We start from the raw sequence: 21,002 nt of genomic DNA, 5'->3' as shown, positions 1-21,002 counted from the left end.
CCCAAAACATTGCATGCAGCGAGTTTGTGATCAAAATCGCAACCGCTGCAGTGGCAAGGTATCCATAGGGATACATTATAGCAGCGCTTTGCTGATCATTGGCAATCAGCAAAGCGCTAAATCAACCCAATGGGAAAAAGCCTTTAGGCTACTTTCCCACCAGGACATTGCGTTTTAGGGGACGTTATGGTCGCATAACGTGCCCCTAACGCAACGCCTGGTGGTGCTGGATATGGACGTCGGAGTGAGCCGCGTTGTGCAGCTCACTCTGGCGTCCGTGGCACGTACTCTTGGACGCATGCGACATCACGTGGTCCCGCCAGCCAATCGCCGCACAGAGCGGCCGCTCCAGGAAGTAAACACTGCACACGTCACAAAGTGCAGTGAATATTAGCCATGTGCCTGGCCGCTCTCCCCTCCTCCCCAACATTACTGAGCATGTGCAAGCAGTCTAACGCGGCTTAGCCGCTTATAAAGTACTGCATGCAGTACGTTGTCTTGAGTTACAATGTAACGCAACGTGGGCACTGTGAACAGCCCATTGATTTTTCATTACTGTGCAGTGGGCTGCATTACAGGCTGCTCTAACGTGCACCTGTAACGTCCCACTGTGAAAGCAGCCTTAGTGTTAAAACAAAAAAGCTCCTATTGACTTGCATTAAACTCAGGGTGATTTTACCGCAAGTCAAAGGAAGAGTTTTCTTTACCGCTCAGACAGCGCTGGTGGTCAGTGTTCAGAAAATGCTGTACGTCTCAGGCCTAATGCTGGGCACACACGGCTCTTTTCCCCCTTATCAATCGAGCCGCTGATGGCTCGATTGATAATTTCTGACAGGTCCGATGACCCGCCGGATCGATACTCCGCTCGATCCCCGCAGGCAAGCAATAGCAGGGAATCAAGCGGAAGATAAGGAGCGCCTGCAGGGACCGATCCAGGCGCCGGCGGGGACGCACCGGGATTGAGCCAGCGGCTCGATCCGGCACAACCATCTTACCGTGTATTCCCAGCATTAGGATGCATCGTCATTTTCCATTTTATGCATTACATTTTTGAAAAACACAAAAACAACCCCACACACACTTGACAATTTCACTTTTTTTAATGATCATTTTAAATCACAATAAAAAGGGTGAAGCGACACAGCTGAAGAAAATACAAAAATGACTTTTTATCCTCCGTGGAAGAGCTAATTAATGTACAGGCCGGAGCCTCCGAGACAACTCACAGCTATTTGACCTTTCACCTCCACTTTGTGGACACGACGCCCCCTCTAGGAGGGTCAGACAATGACATGATTATGGGGACGGCCCCTATGGGCGGAGTCTCACCAATAACAACACTATTCTCAGGTAGCTTATAGAATGCTGTGCATGTAGTGTTCAGCACCATTCATTACTGAAATACTAAGATCTACGTGTGCCAGGTGGGCGGGGCTCTCTCCGGACAGTCTCTATTTCTCGCCTTCGGACTTCACCTTTGCATGCTTCTCCAGGTTAATGTTGACCAGACTTTCGTGGCGCTTGACAGCCTGTGAGACAGCACAGAGCAGAGACTGTTAATATAACACCCGCACTATGTACAGCACATGAGATAGAGACCGATATAACACTGGCTCCATGTACAGCACGTCAGTCCTATACGACACTGGCTCCATGTACAGCACGTCAGTCCTATACGACACTGGCTCTATGTACAGCACGTCAGTCCTATACGACACTGGCTCTATGTACAGCACGTCAGTCCTATACGACACTGGCTCTATGTACAGCACGTCAGTCCTATACGACACTGGCTCTATGTACAGCACGTCAGTCCTATACGACACTGGCTCCATGTACAGCACGTCAGTCATATAGAACACTGGCTCTATGTACAGCACGTCAGTCCTATATGACACTGGCTCCATGTACAGCACGTCAGTCCTATATGACACTGGCTCCATGTACAGCACGTCAGTCCTATATGACACTGGCTCCATGTACAGCACGTCAGTCCTATATGACACTGGCTCCATGTACAGCACGTCAGTAATGTTACAGCTTTCTCTATAGGGAAGGATTGGACTACATCCCGTTTATGCTGCAGATCTTCCTCTATACCGCCACAGATCATTACACCAGACTGATTGGCGTGTCTCCAGCATTGTACAAACTTCTATACAATCACTCCATTTACCTGAAGATCATTTCATATCTTCCAGCTAGAGAACAAATTTCAAATGCTGTGTTAATTTTATGTAAATTTGTGTAGCTTGGAACTGGACCAAAAATAAGTGCAGCTACTGCTACTGGACCAATTACAAACTGCACAAACATTGCATCATGTCAACGTCACTGACTCATTGGCTGCCTGTAGTCACAGCTGGGGATAGCCAATGAGATGCAAGGCATGGATTCATATTTATGCAGCTTGGAAATGGACCAATAGAATTTTACCTTCGCAGGATTTTATTGGTGTATTTGCAAGCTGCATACGGTACATTTGTATAACGCTGCATCAACTCTAATTATTTACATCTCACTGACCATCCCCATTCACAGCCATAGTCTGCAACTGAATGGAATACTGCAGTTGAAGTGGAATTTTTTTTTGTTCATATAAAAAAAACAAACAAAAAAAAACACAAACCAACCAATATAGATTAGTGCTGCACAAGTTTTTGTAGTTTTCTTGTTTTGACAGTCTTTGACATGAGTTGGTTGTTGTCCTGTAACGTGTTCCTTGGCATTGGACAGCATGAAATGTGTTTTTGTCTCGCAGGCCGCAGCATGTCATGAGGTGACAGTGACAATGGAATGTGCTGGATGACAGGCGGGGTCAGTGCAGGACAGCAGCTAACAGCGGCTGGGAGAGGGACGGATCTCTGTATCTGTAGAAAGTACATCTGGCCCCTGTAAGCTCCAATGTCAGCTACAACTATCACTCCACGGAGCAGAAACTGAACAACTGATGTTAAGGCTTGTTCTAAGTGACTGTATCACATATAAGATCAGAACCACAGCGAGGTGTGACTTTTCTTGTCTGACAAGAGGACAGGCGTGCTGCCAGTTCTGCTTGATTTGACATGCTTTTTCAAAGAACAGTTATTAAAAAGCACACCTGAAGTGAGAGGTATGTGGAGGCTGCCATATTTATTTTTCCACAATACCAGTTGCCTGGCAGTCTTGCTGATCTCTTTGGCTGGAGTAGTGTCCGAATCACACACCTGAAACAAGTATGCAGCTAATTCAGTCACACTTCAGTCATAGCCCCTGAACAAGCATGCAGATCAAGAGTTTCTGGCTAAGTATTAGAGGCAGTAGATCAGCAGAACAGCCAGGCATTCTGCATGGTTTAAAAGGAAATATGGGAGCTCATATCTTTCTCAGTTCACTTTATTACACTGGCAATTCTAACATAGCAAGTTTGTGACTGACTGCCCAGCTGCATAGACAATGCAAGGCAGAATGATCAGAACAGATCATCTCTGGTGGATTCCTCAGTATGAGGACACATCACAGTGTAGGACATTCCCCTGGACGACAGGGATTATGCCTCATATCTGGGAATGTGCAGCGAGGGGAGTGTAAGGGGTCAGGTGAGGTCACTTCCTGTAGAGGACGCCAAGAACACTGCTAATAATACACAACAGGGGTGACCTTCACAGGACACTGCGGCTGGTTTCCATGCCCAGGAGAGCTGGCAGCGGCAGCAGGAGGAGATTATGGCTCGTACAGAAGTGCTGGGAATACAATGCCACATACAGCCCTTACTGATCACTATTCTGAGAACAAACATGCTACTGAGAGGTGATCTGTGGCCTCAGGAGACCAGGGTTCCAAGCTCGGCTCTTTCTATTCAGTAAGCCAACACTTACTTGGTAAGGAACCCTTGGGCAAGACTCCCCCAACAATGGAGTGTTGCCCATTAGGCGCCCCTTAGTAGCTGCAGCGCTCAAGCGCTTTGAGTCTGACAGGAGATAAGCGCTATACAAATGTTAGCATTACTGCAGTCAGGCCCAGATTTACATCACAGGAGCCTATAGACACAGGATGTCCTGGCACCCTAGACTCCGCCCTCCATGAACCTACAAACCCCCGCCTCACTGCACCACAAGTGTGCTGGCTGGCCCAGCTGTCACCTCTGCCTTTCCAGTTATAGGTAGCTACAGGTGCCCCCCCAAGTATCTAGAGGATCCTCAGTATTAAGTAGAGGTGCCCCTGACTGAAGGGAGATCTGGTCAGTGGAATGCCGAGAGCCGGGTGAGTAACCTCATTTATGCTGCGATCGGTACTCAGCATAAGGAAGGAGGGAGGGGCGTGAGCTGCCTTACCATCATGAGGCGCCTGTAGGCATGCGACTACAGTGCCTTATGGTAAATCCAGACCTGATTACAGTATAAGTTTGTAATAGTAAACATTCGGATATAGTAAACTATGTGCCAGGTCCCAGCTAAGCAGCATTATAAGTATACTAGCTGATTGCCCGGGTATGTATTTGGCTGGTGTTGGCTCCGCCTACTTTTTCTAACCCTAACACACAATTACTCACTGACCAAGTTTGTGAACTTTGCCATCAATAATTTGCATTGAAATGAAAAAAATCTGATTGGCAGTTTTTAGCTCCACCCCCTTTTCTGAATTTGAACCCCAGTCACCCAATAACCAACTGTACCAGGTTTGAGGTCTGTGCCATTAACAGTGCAAGAATGGCAGCAATTAAATATTCCACTTGAAAAGCAATAGGTGAAGTTTGATTCACTTTTGTAGGCTTCATCCACTTTTCTAAATAATCCCAGTCACCCAGTGACCAACTGTGCAAAGTTTAAAAACCCTGCCATTAACAGTGTAAGAATGGCTGCAGTTTACATTTTTCCCAGTGAAATTTGTATTTGTCTCCACCCACTGATGACCCGGCATTGTCCGGGTATGTATTTGACTGGTATTGGCTCTGCCCACTTTCTAACCCTAACACAAAATTACTCAATGACCAAGTTTGTGAGTTTTGGGGTCCTTGGCATCAATAATTTGTATATTCCCATAGAAATGAAACAATTATTGACTGTTTGTGGCTCTGTCCCCTTTTCTGAATTTGAACTCCAGTGACCAACTGTACCAGGTTTGAGGCTTGTGCCATTAACAGTGCAATAATGGCAGCTATTTAAATATGCCCCTTGAAAACCAACAGGTGATTTTTGATTGGCTTGTTTAGGCTCCACCCACTTTTCTGAATATTAATCCCAGTCACCAGCTGTACAAAGTTTGAGAACCCTGCCATTAACAATGAAGAAGGGCTGCAGTTTACAATTTCCCACCCCCCAAAAATGTGTTTGACTCCACCCACTTTTTGTAACCTTGACACAGTCACTACTCAATGACCAAGTTTGTGATCTTTCAGGTTCCTGGCATCAAAATTGTGCTAATGGAAGCAGTTTATTCAGTTAAGAAATCTGCCCGTTTGTGGCTCCACCCCTTTAGTGAATTTGAACGCGTCACTTAATGACCGACTGAAGCAGGTTTGAGGCCAATAACCGTGTAGGAATGGCAGCAGTTTCAATATTCCCCCTTGAAAATGAATAAGTTAATTTTGATTGGCTCTTGTAGGCTCCACCTACTTTTCTGAATATTAATCCCAGTCACCAACTGTGTCAAGTTTGAGAACCCTGCCATTAACAGTGTAAGAATAGCTGCAGTTTATATTTCCCCATGTAAAAAAATTAGTTGTATTTGGCTCCACCCACTTTTTCTATCCTTGACATACAGTCACTTAATGACCAAGTTTATAAGCTTTGGGGTCTTTGGCATCAATAAGTTGCATTTTACCATTGAAATTAAACAAATCTGATTGGCTGTTTTTGGCCCGATCCCTTTACAGAACGTAAACCACAGTCTCCCAGTGACTGACTGTACCAGATTTGAGGCCTATACATTTCTGCCATTCATACACTCTTAAGGGCCAGTTTCCACTAGCGCGAATCCGCATGCAGACAACGCATGCGGATTCGCATAGACAATACAAGTGGATGGGACTGTTTCCACTTGTCAGTTTTCATTTGCGTTTTTGTGTGCAGGATTTTTCTGCACGGTAGACCCTGCAGAATTCGCCTGCGTGTGGAATGCAGGCGAATCGCAGACAATGTATTTAATAGGGAAATCGCATGCATTTTTTCCTGCGATTTCGCATTGAAAGTAATGTAAATTGACACAGGCAGTGACATGGTTAAATCGCATATACCCTGCCTATGCGAAATCGCGGCAAAATCCGCATGCGGAATCGCATCCGCATGCGATTTCATCAGCGGTGAAATGCGGCGATTCCGCACCGCAATAGTGGAAGTGGGCCCTAATGGCAGAGGCCTCAAATCTGGCTCCACCCGCCTTCCAAAATCTTAATCTCATACACTCAGTGACCAACTGTGCAAAGTTTGAGATCCTTGCCATGAACGGTGTAAAAATGGCTGCAGTTTATATTTTCCCAAGTAAAATTTGTTTTCGGCCCCACCCACTTTTTGTAGACTGAACACACAGTCACTCAATGACCAAGTTTGTGAGCTTTCAGGTTCCTGGCTTCAAAAATGTGTGAATGGAAGCAGTTTATCCACCAAGGAAATCTGATTGGCTGTTTGTGGCCCCACCCCTTTAGTGAATTTGGACCCCAGTCACCCAATGACCGACTGTAGCAAGTTTGAAGCCTCTGCCATTAACAGTGTAAGAATGGCAGCAGTTTAAATATTCTCCTTGAAAATCAATAGGTGAATTTTGATTGGCTGTTGTAGGCTCCACCCACTTTCTTGAATCTTAATCTCATTCACCCAGTGACCAAGTGTGGCAAGTTTGAAAACCCTGCGATTAACAGTCTTAAGGTGGCCACTAACTGTCCAATTTATAGCGAAAAAATTCGTTCGAGCGATCAGAAATTCTGATCGGACAAAAAATCGTTCACTACACCATCAACTAACCAATCTTTGCTTCCTATCACGACCACCAAGAAAATCCAAATTTTCATTCGACGAAAATTCATTCGGGCGACATTTTTTTCACTCGTTCATAATCAATTGTGTCCACCAATTGAGATTATTTACAACCAATCCGATCAGAATTTCTGATCACTCGAACGATTTTTCGCTAGAAATTGGACCGTTAGTGGCCAACTTAAGAATGGCTGCAGTTTACATTTTACCATTTAAAAAGAATGGCTGAAATTTGATTGGCTGTTTTATGCTCCGCCCACTTTTCCTGGATTTGTAACCTCGGTCACCAAGTGACCAACTGTGCCATGTGTGGGGACTCTGGCTTGATTACTGTGAGAATGGCAGCCTTTTTACATTTTTTTTCCAATTGACATGAATGGGGGAAATCTGATTTGCGGTTTGTAGCTCCGCCTAGGTGTGCGGGGGGGGGGGGGGGGGGGGGGGAGAACGCGAGACCCCCAGAACCTCTCATCCCAGGTAGTAAGGGATCTGTATACCAAGTTTCTTTCAAATCTGTCAAGCCACACACACACACACGTTATTTGGCCTCTTCGGTATTCTGTATCCGGCTATAGTGGAAAGTGGGCGGGCACACGTCATAAGTCAGTGAGAGACCCATGAGCAGTGGTCGGTGGGCAGGCTGGCAGCCACTTGTAGTCTGCTCACTATCTGCACACTACTCTGGGCCTGCGTGGATTACCTCAAAAGCACCAGCCAGTGAGACCAATATTTCCTGTGCAAGCTGCTGCCTGATTACTGAGGGAATTGCCTGTCATCTGTGACTTGCTTGTGCATGGCTGCAATGCTTCCTGTGTAAGCTGCTGCCTGATTACTGAGGGAATTGCCTGTCATCTGTGACTTGCTTGTGCATGGCTGCAATGCTACAGCATCCAGGCTGCACAGACATGTAGGCAGGGGAGCACGCTATCGGTACTGAACCTGCATTAAATGGAGAGACCCGTGCAAACTGTTGTGCTAGTCGATTGGAACCAATCTGTTGTGCCATTTAACAGCCGAATTCCCATTAACAAGTTTGATCAGATTAATGGAATCAAGCCATTTTTTTTTTTCAGATCGATCTGATTGCTTAACAGGAATTTGGCAATTACAGGTAATGGACATGATAGAACGTTTCCGATTGCTGCAATGATCCAAAATGATCATTCGGCTGCAGGATTGTATTGATAATGGCCAAAAGTGAGTTGTGCACACATGCACCATTTCTGTCACACAAAAGCACCATTCATGTCACAATCTAGTGAGATTACAGGTTCCCCCCTCATGCACTTCCTCTTTGGGACAGCAGTGAGCCGGTTGCTGGTAGTTCAGCGGGACTCTACCTCTCTCCATAGGACAGAACAGACCAGTCATTCTGCAGCGCACTAGGTACATGCATGTTACCAAAAATGCTCTCAGATATATAACAAGACAGTCCTGTGACTATTCCATACTCCTACACACACGCCGTTATCAATACAGCACATGTATTGGTTACCGCAGCAACAGCAATTCCGATCACACGCTGCACTGTCTGAGAGACCTTCCTGAGAGGCTTGTTTACACTGCAGGCATTTTCAACCGTGTGCGGTTTTTAAACCCCCCCCCCCCCCCCGACCGCATGGACAATGAATCTCTATGAGAAGGTTCATGTCAGCACAGGTCGTGCGCTGTCCATTCAGTAAAGCGGTGCCTGGACCACTTTTCATTATGCTTCAATGGAAAGTATAGGAGCAACCCAAAACGCTCACAAAAATAGCTCTATGCAGCAACTGCGTTCGCATTTGTAATGATACATTGTATTTATTACTTTCCGAGTCAGAGAGTTCACTTCCTGACTTGCATCAGAGAAGGAGTTACAAAACCACGGGGGGGGGGGGGGACCCTCTTAGAAAAGCAGCAAGCACAAAAACAAATTGCCCACCCAAGCGCCAGGAATTGGGTAAAAAAAAAAAAAAAAAAAAAAAAAAAAAAAAACAGCCCAATGCGGATGTACACGCGAGCCGAACGCAATGTGAACAAGGCCTAACTCCTATTTTACAACAGTTTTAGAAGGAAACTGCACTATATAGTGATTTAATACGTCTGAGACAGTTCTGCATGGATTTAAAACAACAACAAAAAAACAAAAACAAAAAAAACCTACCAAAACTTGCCTCAGACACTCTTGATAAATGCCCCCCCACTGACCCTGAGGCCATTGTTTGCTTCTCCTGGCTCCTCCTTACATCTCCATGGAGATGTGATCTGCCTGTCTGAGGTCAGGAAGTGGGAGAATGCAGATGATGCTGACATCCTGTTTAGAAACTTCAGAAGAAGTTCAACATCTGGCTGGTAAATTCTGGCTGGCAGCTGCACTCCTCACCCTCATAAAGTCTGAATCCATTTACATTAAACTGGCCCCATTAATACTTCAAAGCCCATTTTGGAAGCATAGTTTAATACTTAAGAGTTGGAAAACATAAAATAAAAATAAGATACTCACCTAAGGAGAGGAAAGGCTCTGGGTCCTTATGAGCCTTTCCATTCCTCAAAGAGACTCTAAAACCAAATTTAAAAACAGCTTTTTACCTTTTAGGAGAGGCATGTTTGCCTCTGTTGAAGACGCCACTATCCCGCAGCAGAATGAGGATTTTTACCCCTCCCCCCCAAATGCCCCGGGCACACTGCGGGGAGCACTTCATGAGAGGCAGAGCTTTTGGCTGTAGCTTTGCCTCCATGCGCGTCAATCAGTGCGGATCGCCGCCTCCGCCCGCCCCTCTGTCTTCCTTCACTGAGAGGGGCGGGGAGAGGCAGAGAAAATGTAAAAAAAATTTAGTTCTTCCGCAGGATAGTGGCGTTCTAACAGAGGCAAACATGCCTCACATAAATAAAAAGTAAAAAGCTTTTTAAGTGCCTTCAGAGTCAGTTTTTCCTTTGCGGTCTTCCCCGTTTTCAGTGTCAAACTCTGGAGCCTGAGTGCTCCCCAAGATGTGCCACTCCGTAGTGCACACCAGAGCATGCTCTCCCACATGCGCAGTATGGAGCCGCCCGTCTTCAGGAGCACTCAGGCTCCCGCGGCAGGAGATTTGAACCGGGGAGCCAGCGCTGGAATGTGGGGACAGTAAGAGGAATGTGAAGGCTGTTTAGGACCCAGAGCTCCCCCACAATATATGGAGGCTCGAGCTTTTATACAGCAATTGTGAATAGATTTTGCAGCAATCCTACGCTTTGCATGGGAGTGTAATCGCTCCTGGGGCTTCCCCTGCCTTGACTCATTAGCATAGTGCTTTTTAAGGTTAATCAGTGATCCCAAAATGTTAAATTACACCTAGCGATCACCCCAAAAGAAAGTATTTCCATGTAAACCTTGTACTCCTCTCCCCCCCCCCCCCCCTAGTGCCAATACCCCACGATGTACCTAAACTATTATAAAAACAATTGTTCAATATGACCAGGTATGCCAACTAGAGGTGATCAGTGATATACCAATTTCGGCTTACATGCAAACTGCACCCATCCCAGAAATGGCCCAATCAAAAAAATTCGACAGGAAGTGCAGAGTTCCAATCTGCATGGGAGATACAGCCATGCATGGATGACAGCAGGACTCTGGAGTAGGTCTGTGTCTGGTGGAGTAAGTGGTCTATGTCGGGTATTTGTATAGCTCAGGATCATTTGAATAGATCACAGGATTGGATGGGATTTGCCATGCGACACTCACCGCCTTCCCAGAAATGACCATCCCCACGCAGCCTGCGAGGGTGAGGAATATCATGAGCATGGAGAACTTCACTCGCACTTTACTCTTCGCTGCGTCCACCATCTCATACCTGGAGAGCAGAGGGGAAAGCATTACACGTTACACCAGCATTTCCTGCACTTATCTACAGAGAACAATGCTGCCCATGCAATCTCTTGGCCAATCTGCCCATACATGGCTAGGTGCATCTGTTTAGAGGGGGATCTGTTGGCTGCCTGTACACTGCAGGCTGATCCGATAGATTTCAGCATGGAATCTCTCGTATTGGCCTTGCAACGCCGCCTCCTGGCCACTTTCCAAATGTAAAGGTCTATGAGAGTGTCCTCCAGTGCCTTTCTCATGACTCCTGGCCTCCCTCACCGCTAAGAGCGTGTGCGCACCACATTTAAACCTTTTACCTGTCACATCCACCCCACTATTCCCAAATATACCCTCCTCCACTTCTATGTGGTCCCACCACCTGCCTCCTGCTGTTCCACATCTCCCCAGCATTGCACAAGTGAGGCAGAGGGGGTGCATCACCAGTACTAAGGGACCCATCAAGACACTCACGAGATGTATTCAGGGATGTCGGCTGCCTTCTTGAATTTTCCGCCCCACAGCAGAATTTTCTTCTCAAAGTCGGTGGGCCTGTGTTGTGGAATATTGAATGATGGACCTGGAGGAAGAGGAGGTCTCAGCGGAGGAAGTGGTCAGCACTTCTACAGGCATTGCAGGAGCCAATCTTTAAAGGACAACTGTAGTGAGGAGTGATATGGAGGCTGCCATATTCATTTCCTTTTCAGCAATACCAGTTGCCTGGCAGTCCTGCTGATCCTCTGCCTCTAATACTATTAGCCATAGCCCCTGAACAAGCATGCAGCAGATCATGTGTTTCTGACATTGGCCTCAATTCACTAAGCTTATCTCCTGTCTTTAATAACGTTTCTAGAGTCATCACCATGGTGACGAGGCATGTCGTATTCAGGAAACCTTTTACCTCAGGCAAACCTAAAGTTACCTCTTTAATCCTTAAAATAACAACAGAATTCTAAAGTTAAATACAGGCTTTTAATTAACTGTGTGTGAAAATAACTACAGAGGAGGTAACTTAAAGAATGAAGAGAGAAGATAACTCTTATGTGGAGGCAAGTTTTCTCTTGCCTTAACTCCAGCATGATCTTAGTAAATTGAGGCCATTGGCCTCAATTCACTAAGATCATGCTGGAGATAAGGCAAGAGAAAAAAAAAAACTTACCTCCACATAAGAGTTATCTTCTCTCTTCATTCTTTAAGTTACCTCCTCTGTAGTTATTTTCACACACAGTTAAACAGCCTGTCTAACTCTGGAGTTATTTTAAGGATTGAAGAGGTAACTTAAAGACAGAAGAGTTAACTTTAGGTTTGCCTGAGGTAAAATGTTTCCTGAATACTACATGCCTTATCACCATGGTAACAACTCTAGAAGAGTTATTAAAGACAGGAGATAAGCTTAGTGAATTGAGGCCATTGTCAGATCTGACAAGATACGCTGCATACTTGTTTCTGGTGTGATTCAGACACTAATGCAGCCAAATAGACCAGCAGGGCTGAAAAGGCAACTGGTATTGTTTAAAAGGAAATATGGCAGCCTCAATCCCTCTCCCATTCAGATGTATTTTAAAATTGTCTCTAAAGCAACGTACAAACCTACACAGAGTACTCACCAGAGTCAGGCTTGCTGCAGAGCCGTCTCCCGTTCACAGCAGATGCTGCCTCCGCCCTCAGCAGCGCCGGCCTCTCTGTAACAAGATGGAGAGCGGTTACTGTATCACCTCTAAGCCTCAGATACACAGCGAGCCACACTATACCTGAACACAGCAAAGCTGGCCATACATGTGTCAATACCTCAAGGCCACTTAATTACTTCAAAGGAACACACACGGTTCGGCAGCGTTTTCAGATCCGCTTGCGGCTGCGGATACGCTTGGGTAATGTATTTCAATGGGCTGGTGCACACCAGAGTGGGAGGCGTTTTGCAGAAACGCATACTCCCGGGCTGCTGCAGATTTTGGATTGCGGAGGCGCTTCTGCTTCACTGTAAAGTATAAGAAAACCGCAAACCGCTCTGAAAAATGCTACATCAGAGCGGTTTGCCAGGCATTTTTGTTACAGAAGCTGTTCAGTAACAGCTTTACTGTAACAAAATCTGTAATCTGCTGTACCAAAAACCACAGCACAAAACGCTTCAAAATAAGAAGAAAAACGCAGCAAAAAACACTAGCGTTTTGCAGATCTGCTTGCGGTTTTTGGTATGCACCGGGCCACACAATGTGTGAAAGCAGGAAGTAGACATTGCAGATTTATATCAGCTGTAACAAAAGAAAAAAAAAAAAAAAGTGGTCATTATGCTGTTCCTCATCTTTTACAGCTGAGATGAAGTTTTGAGTTCAGGTCCACTTTAAAAAGGTGAAACTAAAATATGAAATACTCATTACATGCAAAGCAAGATATTTCAAGCCTTTATTATACATTTTGATGATTAACCTTTTCGGGACCGCGTGCATTAGATTCTACGCCGCACTTGTGGCCGTTCTAGCCTGATGCGGCGTAGAATCTACGCCGGTCCGCAGTTTCCGCTCCCGACGCGATCGTGCGCACCCGGAGGGGGGAGATTAAGCTGTCATATGACAGCCGACATCTCCCCTGAGTGATCAGCAGCCATCGCGTATGGCTGCTGATCACATGATCACTACGATCGCCGTCTGATCATAGTGATCAGTTTGACAGCTGCGGCGGCAGGGGGGAAAAGAAGAGGATCCACTCACCTCCCTGCCGTTCCCGCGACGATCGGCGCCCCCTCCGCTCTGGCCGGCATCTCCGCTCTGACGTCAGCCCTGGGTCCCGGCTTGATGACGTCATCAAGCCGCGACCCGGAACTGATCGTCAGACAGAACGGAGATGCCGGCCGGAGAAGAGGGTCCCGTGCGGCTCATCGCTGGAGCCTGGAAGGTGAGTGAAGGCTGCTTGCAGAAGGGGGGGCCCAGGCCACTAGGGGGGGGGGGGGGGGGACGACACAAATCCAGCCAGCCACAGACGGGATCCGGCCGCCTAACCCCCCCAAACGCGCGCACCCCCCTCCTGCACAAAATGCCTGGTCCTTAAGGGGGGTAGGCGGCCGGTCCCGAAAAGGTTAAGGGTTACAGCTTAGGAGAACAACAACAACAAAAACCGGCCAATTAGAAGATTGTGAAAATGTTCAAAATGCTCGGCTCAAAGTGTCACTCCAATCAGCTAATTAATCCAAAAAGCCTGCAAAGGAGTTCCTATTTCATATATTTGTTTCACCTTTTAAAGTGAACCTCCGGACTAAGAATCGACTCAGCAGCACTGAAAAGGCTTGGGGTTTCTTTAACAGTTTCACAGCAACAGAACTTTGTTTCTCTTATACAAGCCTCATTTTTTAGCCGCACAGAAGAACTGCCCGGGCTTTTTTCCCCTGATGCTGTGCAAAGCATGATGGGATTTCTGATTTTGTTCTCGATCTGCTGTTTTGGTGCAATTTTTTTTTTTGTACATTTTGAATTTAACATTTGAAGCCTAGCACAAGCAGCTGAAAGGGGTAATCAGGTCACAGGACAGTTGTAACTGTCTGCTGCTCCTTGTCACCTCCTTTCAACCAAAAAGATGGCTGCCCCCAAGACAAAGATGGCAGCCCCCATGAATCACAAACATTTGCCTGTTCTTTTAAAACAGGGTGGGTAAAAAATTATATTACCTATTTATTCTAATTAACATAACTAATGTAACTTAATGACAGTATTTTTGTTTAGGCTGAAGTTACCCTTTTAATTGCCTAAAGCAGCCGTGCCTAACCTACGGCCCGCAGGCCATTTGTGGCCCGAGCGGTGTCTGCCCGCGGTGTCCTGCGGAGGGGGAGAGGATCGGGTGGTATTGCGTAGTTATAGTATCGGCACTCGGCAGGGACTGCGTCCCGTGCATACACCAGTGTGTGCTCGTATTCAGCCCCAGGTAGCGCTGGGATAGTTAGAAAGCCTCGCTCATTGGTTACTGCAGGAACCATCCTCCAATAGGAATCAGCCTAATTCTGGTCAGCCGGTCTGATGTTCAGTCCTGGTAACTGGCTCAGTCACGTCAGTCTGGGTCTACTGCGCATGCGCGGGATGTCCATGCCTGCGCAGAAGACCCAGAGTGGAGCCAACTGAGCCAGTTACCGGGGCTCACTGCGGCCAAATGGCAGGAGGACAGCGTGGAACTTAGACAGGTTTACGCTGCAGGTAAGGGGTTTGTAAAAAAACAAAACAAAACAAAAAAAAAACACATGCAAAAGTCCATTTTTTTCGAGTTTCACCTGTATAGAGACAGTGTTGTGTGTTATGTTGGACCCACATATGGGTAGTTTTAGTGTCAGATGCAGGTCCTCCACATATAGTATACACAGAGTATCTGGCCTGTGTTTTGGGCGCACACAGTCAATAACAGCGAGTTTAGAGATTTATAAAAAGGTTTACAAAGCACTTCTACACAGAAGCACTCCTAACAGATGTTGAGAGATACAGACAGAGTTGACTCTGCAAGATAGAAAATGCAACTTTAGCATAAAACCAAACTACACACACACGGCAGGACTGAAGGGGTCAGCATTACATAGGTCTGGGGGGAGCTGGTGGCTGATAACAGCTGTGGGGAGAAGTGCAGATTATTCTATAAGCTCTGCACTGTATAGATATCTGGCCAGTTTACAAGTTTAGCTCTGCAGAACAATAGCCATATACAGTGGGAGCCCATATGGTGCAGTACGTCACAAGTTCAATGGCAAATGCAACAACAACAAAAAAAAAAATTATATATATATATATATATATATATATATATACACACACACACATATACATACATACATAGAGAGCAGGCACAGAGAGACCAGAGGGAGCACAGGTGGCAGAGGAAGCAGGCACAGAGAGACCAGAGGGAGCACAGGGGGCAGAGGAAGCAGGCACAGAGAGACCAGAGGGAGCACAGGGGGCAGAGGAAGCAGGCACAGAGAGACCAGAGGGAGCACAGGGGGCAGAGGAAGCAGGCACAGAGAGACCAGAGGGAGCACAGGGGGCAGAGGAAGCAGGCACAGAGAGACCAGAGGGAGCACAGGGGGCAGAGGAAGCAGGCACAGAGAGACCAGAGGGAGCACAGGGGGCAGAGGAAGCAGGCACAGAGAGACCAGAGGGAGCACAGGGGGCAGAGGAAGCAGGCACAGAGAGACCAGAGGGAGCACAGGGGGCAGAGGAAGCAGGCACAGAGAGACCAGAGGGAGCACAGGGGGCAGAGGAAGCAGGCACAGAGAGACCAGAGGGAGCACAGGGGGCAGAGGAAGCAGGCACAGAGAGACCAGAGGGAGCACAGGGGGCAGAGGAAGCAGGCACAGAGAGACCAGAGGGAGCACAGGGGGCAGAGGAAGCAGGCACAGGAAGACCAGAGGGAGCACAGGGGGCAGAGGAGCAGGCACAGGAAGACCAGAGGGAGCACAGGGGGCAGAGGAGCAGGCACAGGAAGACCAGAGGGAGCACAGGGGGCAGAGGAGGAGGCACAGGAAGACCAGAGGGAGCACAGGGGGCAGAGGAGGAGGCACAGGAAGACCAGAGGGAGCACAGGGGGCAGAGGAGGAGGCACAGGAAGACCAGAGGGAGCACAGGGGGCAGAGGAGGAGGCACAGGAAGACCAGAGGGAGCACAGGGGGCAAAGGAGGAGGCACAGGAAGACCAGAGGGAGCACAGGGGGCAAAGGAGGAGGCACAGGAAGACCAGAGGGAGCACAGGGGGCAAAGGAGGAGGCACAGGAAGACAAGTGGGAGCACAGAGAGACCAGAGGGAGCAGGCACATGGAGACCAGAGGGAGCACAGGGGCAAGGGACAAGGCACAAGGAGACCAAGGGAGTGCAGGAGGCACACAGAGGAAGGACAGGGTGACACTAGGAAGACAGTGAAGGCACAGAGGGACACTGGAGGCACTGGTGACAAGACATAACATTTATATTGCGCTTTTCTCCTTGCGGACTCAAAGCGCCAGAGCAGAGCAGCAGCCACTAGGGTGCGCTCTATTGGCAGTAGCAGTGTAAGGGAGACTTGCCAAAGGTCTCCTACTGAATTAGTGCTGGCTTACTGAACAGGCAGAGCCGAGATTCGAACCCTGGTCTCCTGTGTCAGAGGCAGAGCCCTTAACCATTACACCATCAGCCAACTGCTGGTGGGCAGTGTTCGACTTATTCAGCTTAAAAAGCGGATCCGAGATGAAAAAATATCTATAACCAGTAACTTGTCTATATCCCTTATCTAAAGTTTATATGGTTTACACAGCAAATCTAGCTGCAAAAAGCTTTAATAGAAATGTATTATTTCTTCCTGTGATACAACAACAGCAGCCATGTTTGTAAATATTACACACAGGCAAGCTTATCTGCATCTTCAGCACTCAGCCTGTGAAAAAACAAAAAAAAAAAAAAACAAAAAAAAAAAAAAAACAATCCCCCCCCCCCCCCCCTCCCCTCTGCCTCTGAAATCTCTGGCTAGTAATACCTCCCCCTCCTCCTGTACAGACTGAGCTCCCATAAGCCCTTGCTACTGTCTGAAATTGCCAAGGCTCTCTGAAATGCTGTGGCCGAGGCTTGTTTAGTTTATAGGGAATTCGAGTATTAAAACAAAAAAGGTATTTGGCTTGAGGAATGCCCTATAAAACAATAGGAAAGGAACACAATTATGCAATGAGTAAAAGTTAATCTCGGATCCACTTTAAAAGACAACTGTAGTGAGAGGGACATGGAGGCTGCCATATTTATTTCCTTGTAATACTAGTTGTCCGGCAATCCTGCTGATCTATTTGGCTGCAGTAGTGTATGAATAACACCAGAAAGAAGCATGCAGCTAATATTGTCAGATCTGACAAGGTCAGAGCACCTGATCTGCTGCATGCTTCTATAGCTAAAACTATTCTGGCCCGTTTCACTTGCAAACACAAAACGCTAGCGATCAGCACAAGTGTTTTGCGCTGGTGATTTTACTGCGATTAACAGTAAAATCACTGTACACTCGCGATTTTTGAGCAATTGTGATCAGCACTTAGCATTGTAAGCACGATCATTCTAAAATTGCAAGAAAATGCTGCAAGTAGCACATTTGGCGATCACCGCGAATTGCAGGCGATGCAGCAGTGAGATCAATGACATTTAGTTATTGTGCTAGCGTTTTAAAAAGCGCCAGCAATTAGCGGTAATCGCCCCAGTGTGGATAGGCCCTTGGAGGCGGAAGACAACTTAGATAACTGGTATGGATTAAAAAGGAAATAAACATTGCAGCCTTCATATCCTCACTACAGTTGTCCATTAATGCCTAATACACACAATGAGATTTTCTGGCAGATTTCTAGCCAGATCGAGTATTTCCAATCGATTTTCTGTTCACCGCTATGGAAAATTTGATCAGATCGGATATGTTGGAATTAATCGATCTGGCAAGAAATCTGCCCGAAAATCTGATTGTGTATTTGGCATAAGAAAGGCCCTACAGTCATCACCCCGGTCGGTAATCTGGGACTGCCTTTATAGCGCCAACATCTTCTGCAGTGCTGTACAGTAAAGAACATACAGCTGCATGAACAGTGAGAGGGAAACAAAAATACACTAAACAACCATACCTCACAACTTTTTGAGATGAGAAAGCGGGACACTTAAGCCACGCCGTTAATCACGGCCCCATCACACCCCTAGTCACACATACCATAAAGATTTCATAAGAAAAATATATGTTTTATAGTTCAAACCACACTGGTCCTTCTATCCTGGTTCATTTTCCTTTATTTGAACATTTTAAAATTAATACATCAATTTAAAGAATAGGAATAAAGTTTAGAGTCAATGAAACATTTTTTTTTAGTAGAGAAATATATATATTTGCATAGAAAAGGAGGGACAAAGTCCAGAAAGAGGGGCAAATGGAGGAGGAAACAGGGACAGAGAGACACAGCTCCCAAAGAGGGACTGTCCCTCCAAAAGAGGGACAGTTGGGAGCTATGTAATAACTCAGCTTGCAAGTTGTACAGAGGCACAAGATATGGAAAAAAAAAAAAGATAGATAGATAGATAGATAGATATCGGAAGACGCGTGAAGCCCTGACCATTTAGACTCACACTGTAAGGCACTTATGCAGTGTTTTGTAAAGAGCTGTGAAAGGCGTCTGGGCTGTATAAACGCCTTACAATAATAATCCACAGATTATATTACACTTTCCCTGCATAAGGCCCATGTGTGCATCGTTAGTGAAGGCCTCTGGGAGTAGAGTTATGCTCAGAGGCCGAGGAATGCTGCAGGCTGGATTAGACATTCTATAGGGGGAGGTATAGGCTCTTGTTTACTGAGACTTGAGACTCTATAGAGCCTTTGTGATCAGCAGATCTGGACAGGACCGGATCAGACAATTGTCTGCTTGTTACCACAACCCCTGCCTGTTATTCAACTACTATGTATGAAGAGGAATAGCAATCCTATAGATCAGCGAGGCCTGGGACTCACTACAGATCGCAGTCGCTCAGCAATTGTGCTGGCACTTTGCAAAGAGATTCCAGCAGCAATCCCCAGAGGTTTTAGTGGCAATTTTATTTTAGTGCTAGAAATTAAAAAGCAATTGCCATTAACAGTTTGCAAGTACTCATACATTTATTTAATCAAGTATTTATATAGCACTGACATTACGCAGCACTGTACAGAGTGTATATTGTCTTATCACTAACTGTCCCTCAGAGGGGCTCACAATCTAGTCCCTACCAGTCATTTGTCTATGTATGTATCAGTCTAGGGCCAATTTTTAAGGGGAAGCCAATTAACTTATCTGTATTTTTTTTTTGGGGGGGGGGGGGGATATGGGAGGAAACCAGAGTGCCCAGAGAAAACTCACACAGACACAGGGAGAACATACAAAGTCCTTGCAGATGTTGACCTGGCTGGGATTCAAACCGGGGACCCAGTGCTGCAAAGCAAGAACGCTAACCACTATGCCCCCGTACTGCCCATGATGATACTAATAAAGTTCCCTACTTTATGAGACTGTAAGTGTCCCTTTCTTAATGGATTTGAAAGCCTTTATTGGCCTCAGATGTTTACTTTGATTTTTCCTGAAACTATTGTGTGCCCACATGCCAACCAAGTAATAAAACCACAAAGCAAAAATCACCCACGTCTGCAATGTGCGACACCCTACAAGCTAAAGAGAGGGGCAAAGAGATGGGGTGACCAAGTGAATGAAGTAAGCCGAGGGAGAAGAAAGGCAAGGAGGGAAATGTAGGAGGAGGGAGACACATGCATCAATATATAGGATACCAGTACAGTGTATGTACACAGTGCAGTGGCTGCCCTCCCCTGGCCATCATTACACAGAACAAAGGCATATCAGACCCAATTCACAAAGCAGTCCTGCATGCAAAATCCATAACTGCATTATTTATTTCATGTTATCACCATCAAAACAGCCACACAGAGCTATAGACTAACAGAGGTAGTGTATGTATAATAGGTAATTTTTATACACAATTCAATAGAGGTGATGTACTGTTTAAACATCCCATCCTGGCCTCAGTCATCTATAGATGGAGAGCTACTGTTTATGAATGCATGGCACACACAATGCAGTCACCCCCCCCCCCCCCCCCCTCCTCCTGCCATCCACTGTCATAGCCCAGCTACAGATGAATAGATGGGCTGTATATACATACATACATACATACATACATACATACATACACACAGCCATGCATAATACAGTCACGCCCATCCCTCCTAGCCTCAGTCATATATAGCCAGGTGTGTATTGAGCAGTGCTGCATATAGCCCCGCCCCCTGCTGTCCTCACTTATATCATATAATGCACATATAGCGGTCCTATACATACGCCCCGCCCCCTGCTGGTCTCAGCCATAGAATATAACGTATAGCGGTCCTATACATACGCCCCGCCCCCTGCTGGCCGCAGTCAGTATCAGCAGGTGACACATAGGCACACAGCTGAGCTGAGCCCTGTGAGATCAGAGCGCAGCGCTCACCAGCCAATAGCAGCAGCCCGCTTCTCCTAAGCGCCGCTCGCAACATCTTCCTCGCTAGCCTGTCTGCGTCTGCTGCTAAATGTCCGTCCTCCGCTTGTAAACACTCCAGCACCTTCCACCAGCCAATCAGGGGACAGCTCGCCAACAGCTCCCGCCCCTCCTGCCGCAGCAACCAATGGGAGACGCCGCACAGTCGTTCCCAGGGGCTTCAGCCAATAAGGAGGGAGCATGGCCGCTTGCGAGGGGGCAGCAG

The 21,002-nt window shown here is 46.7% G+C and overlaps 1 protein-coding gene across 1 annotated transcript; it reads right to left on the bottom strand.

Annotated features, from left to right (window-relative positions):
* Window positions 1-1,081: 1,081 nt before the first annotated feature.
* FAM162A (family with sequence similarity 162 member A) lies at window positions 1,082-20,878 on the bottom strand. Its single transcript, XM_068266272.1, has 5 exons — window positions 20,750-20,878; window positions 12,375-12,449; window positions 11,242-11,347; window positions 10,651-10,759; window positions 1,082-1,529 (listed from the first exon to the last, which is right to left on the bottom strand). The coding sequence occupies exons 1-5, from the start codon at window positions 20,793-20,795 to the stop codon at window positions 1,452-1,454; spliced, it is 414 nt and encodes a 137-aa protein (XP_068122373.1). The 5' UTR covers window positions 20,796-20,878; the 3' UTR covers window positions 1,082-1,451.
* Window positions 20,879-21,002: the final 124 nt, after the last annotated feature.

The sequence above is a fragment of the Hyperolius riggenbachi genome, chromosome 2 (genome assembly GCF_040937935.1).
Source record: "Hyperolius riggenbachi isolate aHypRig1 chromosome 2, aHypRig1.pri, whole genome shotgun sequence".
NCBI classification, from domain to species: domain Eukaryota; kingdom Metazoa; phylum Chordata; class Amphibia; order Anura; family Hyperoliidae; genus Hyperolius; species Hyperolius riggenbachi.
This window is presented reverse-complemented; position numbering and strand designations above follow the sequence as displayed.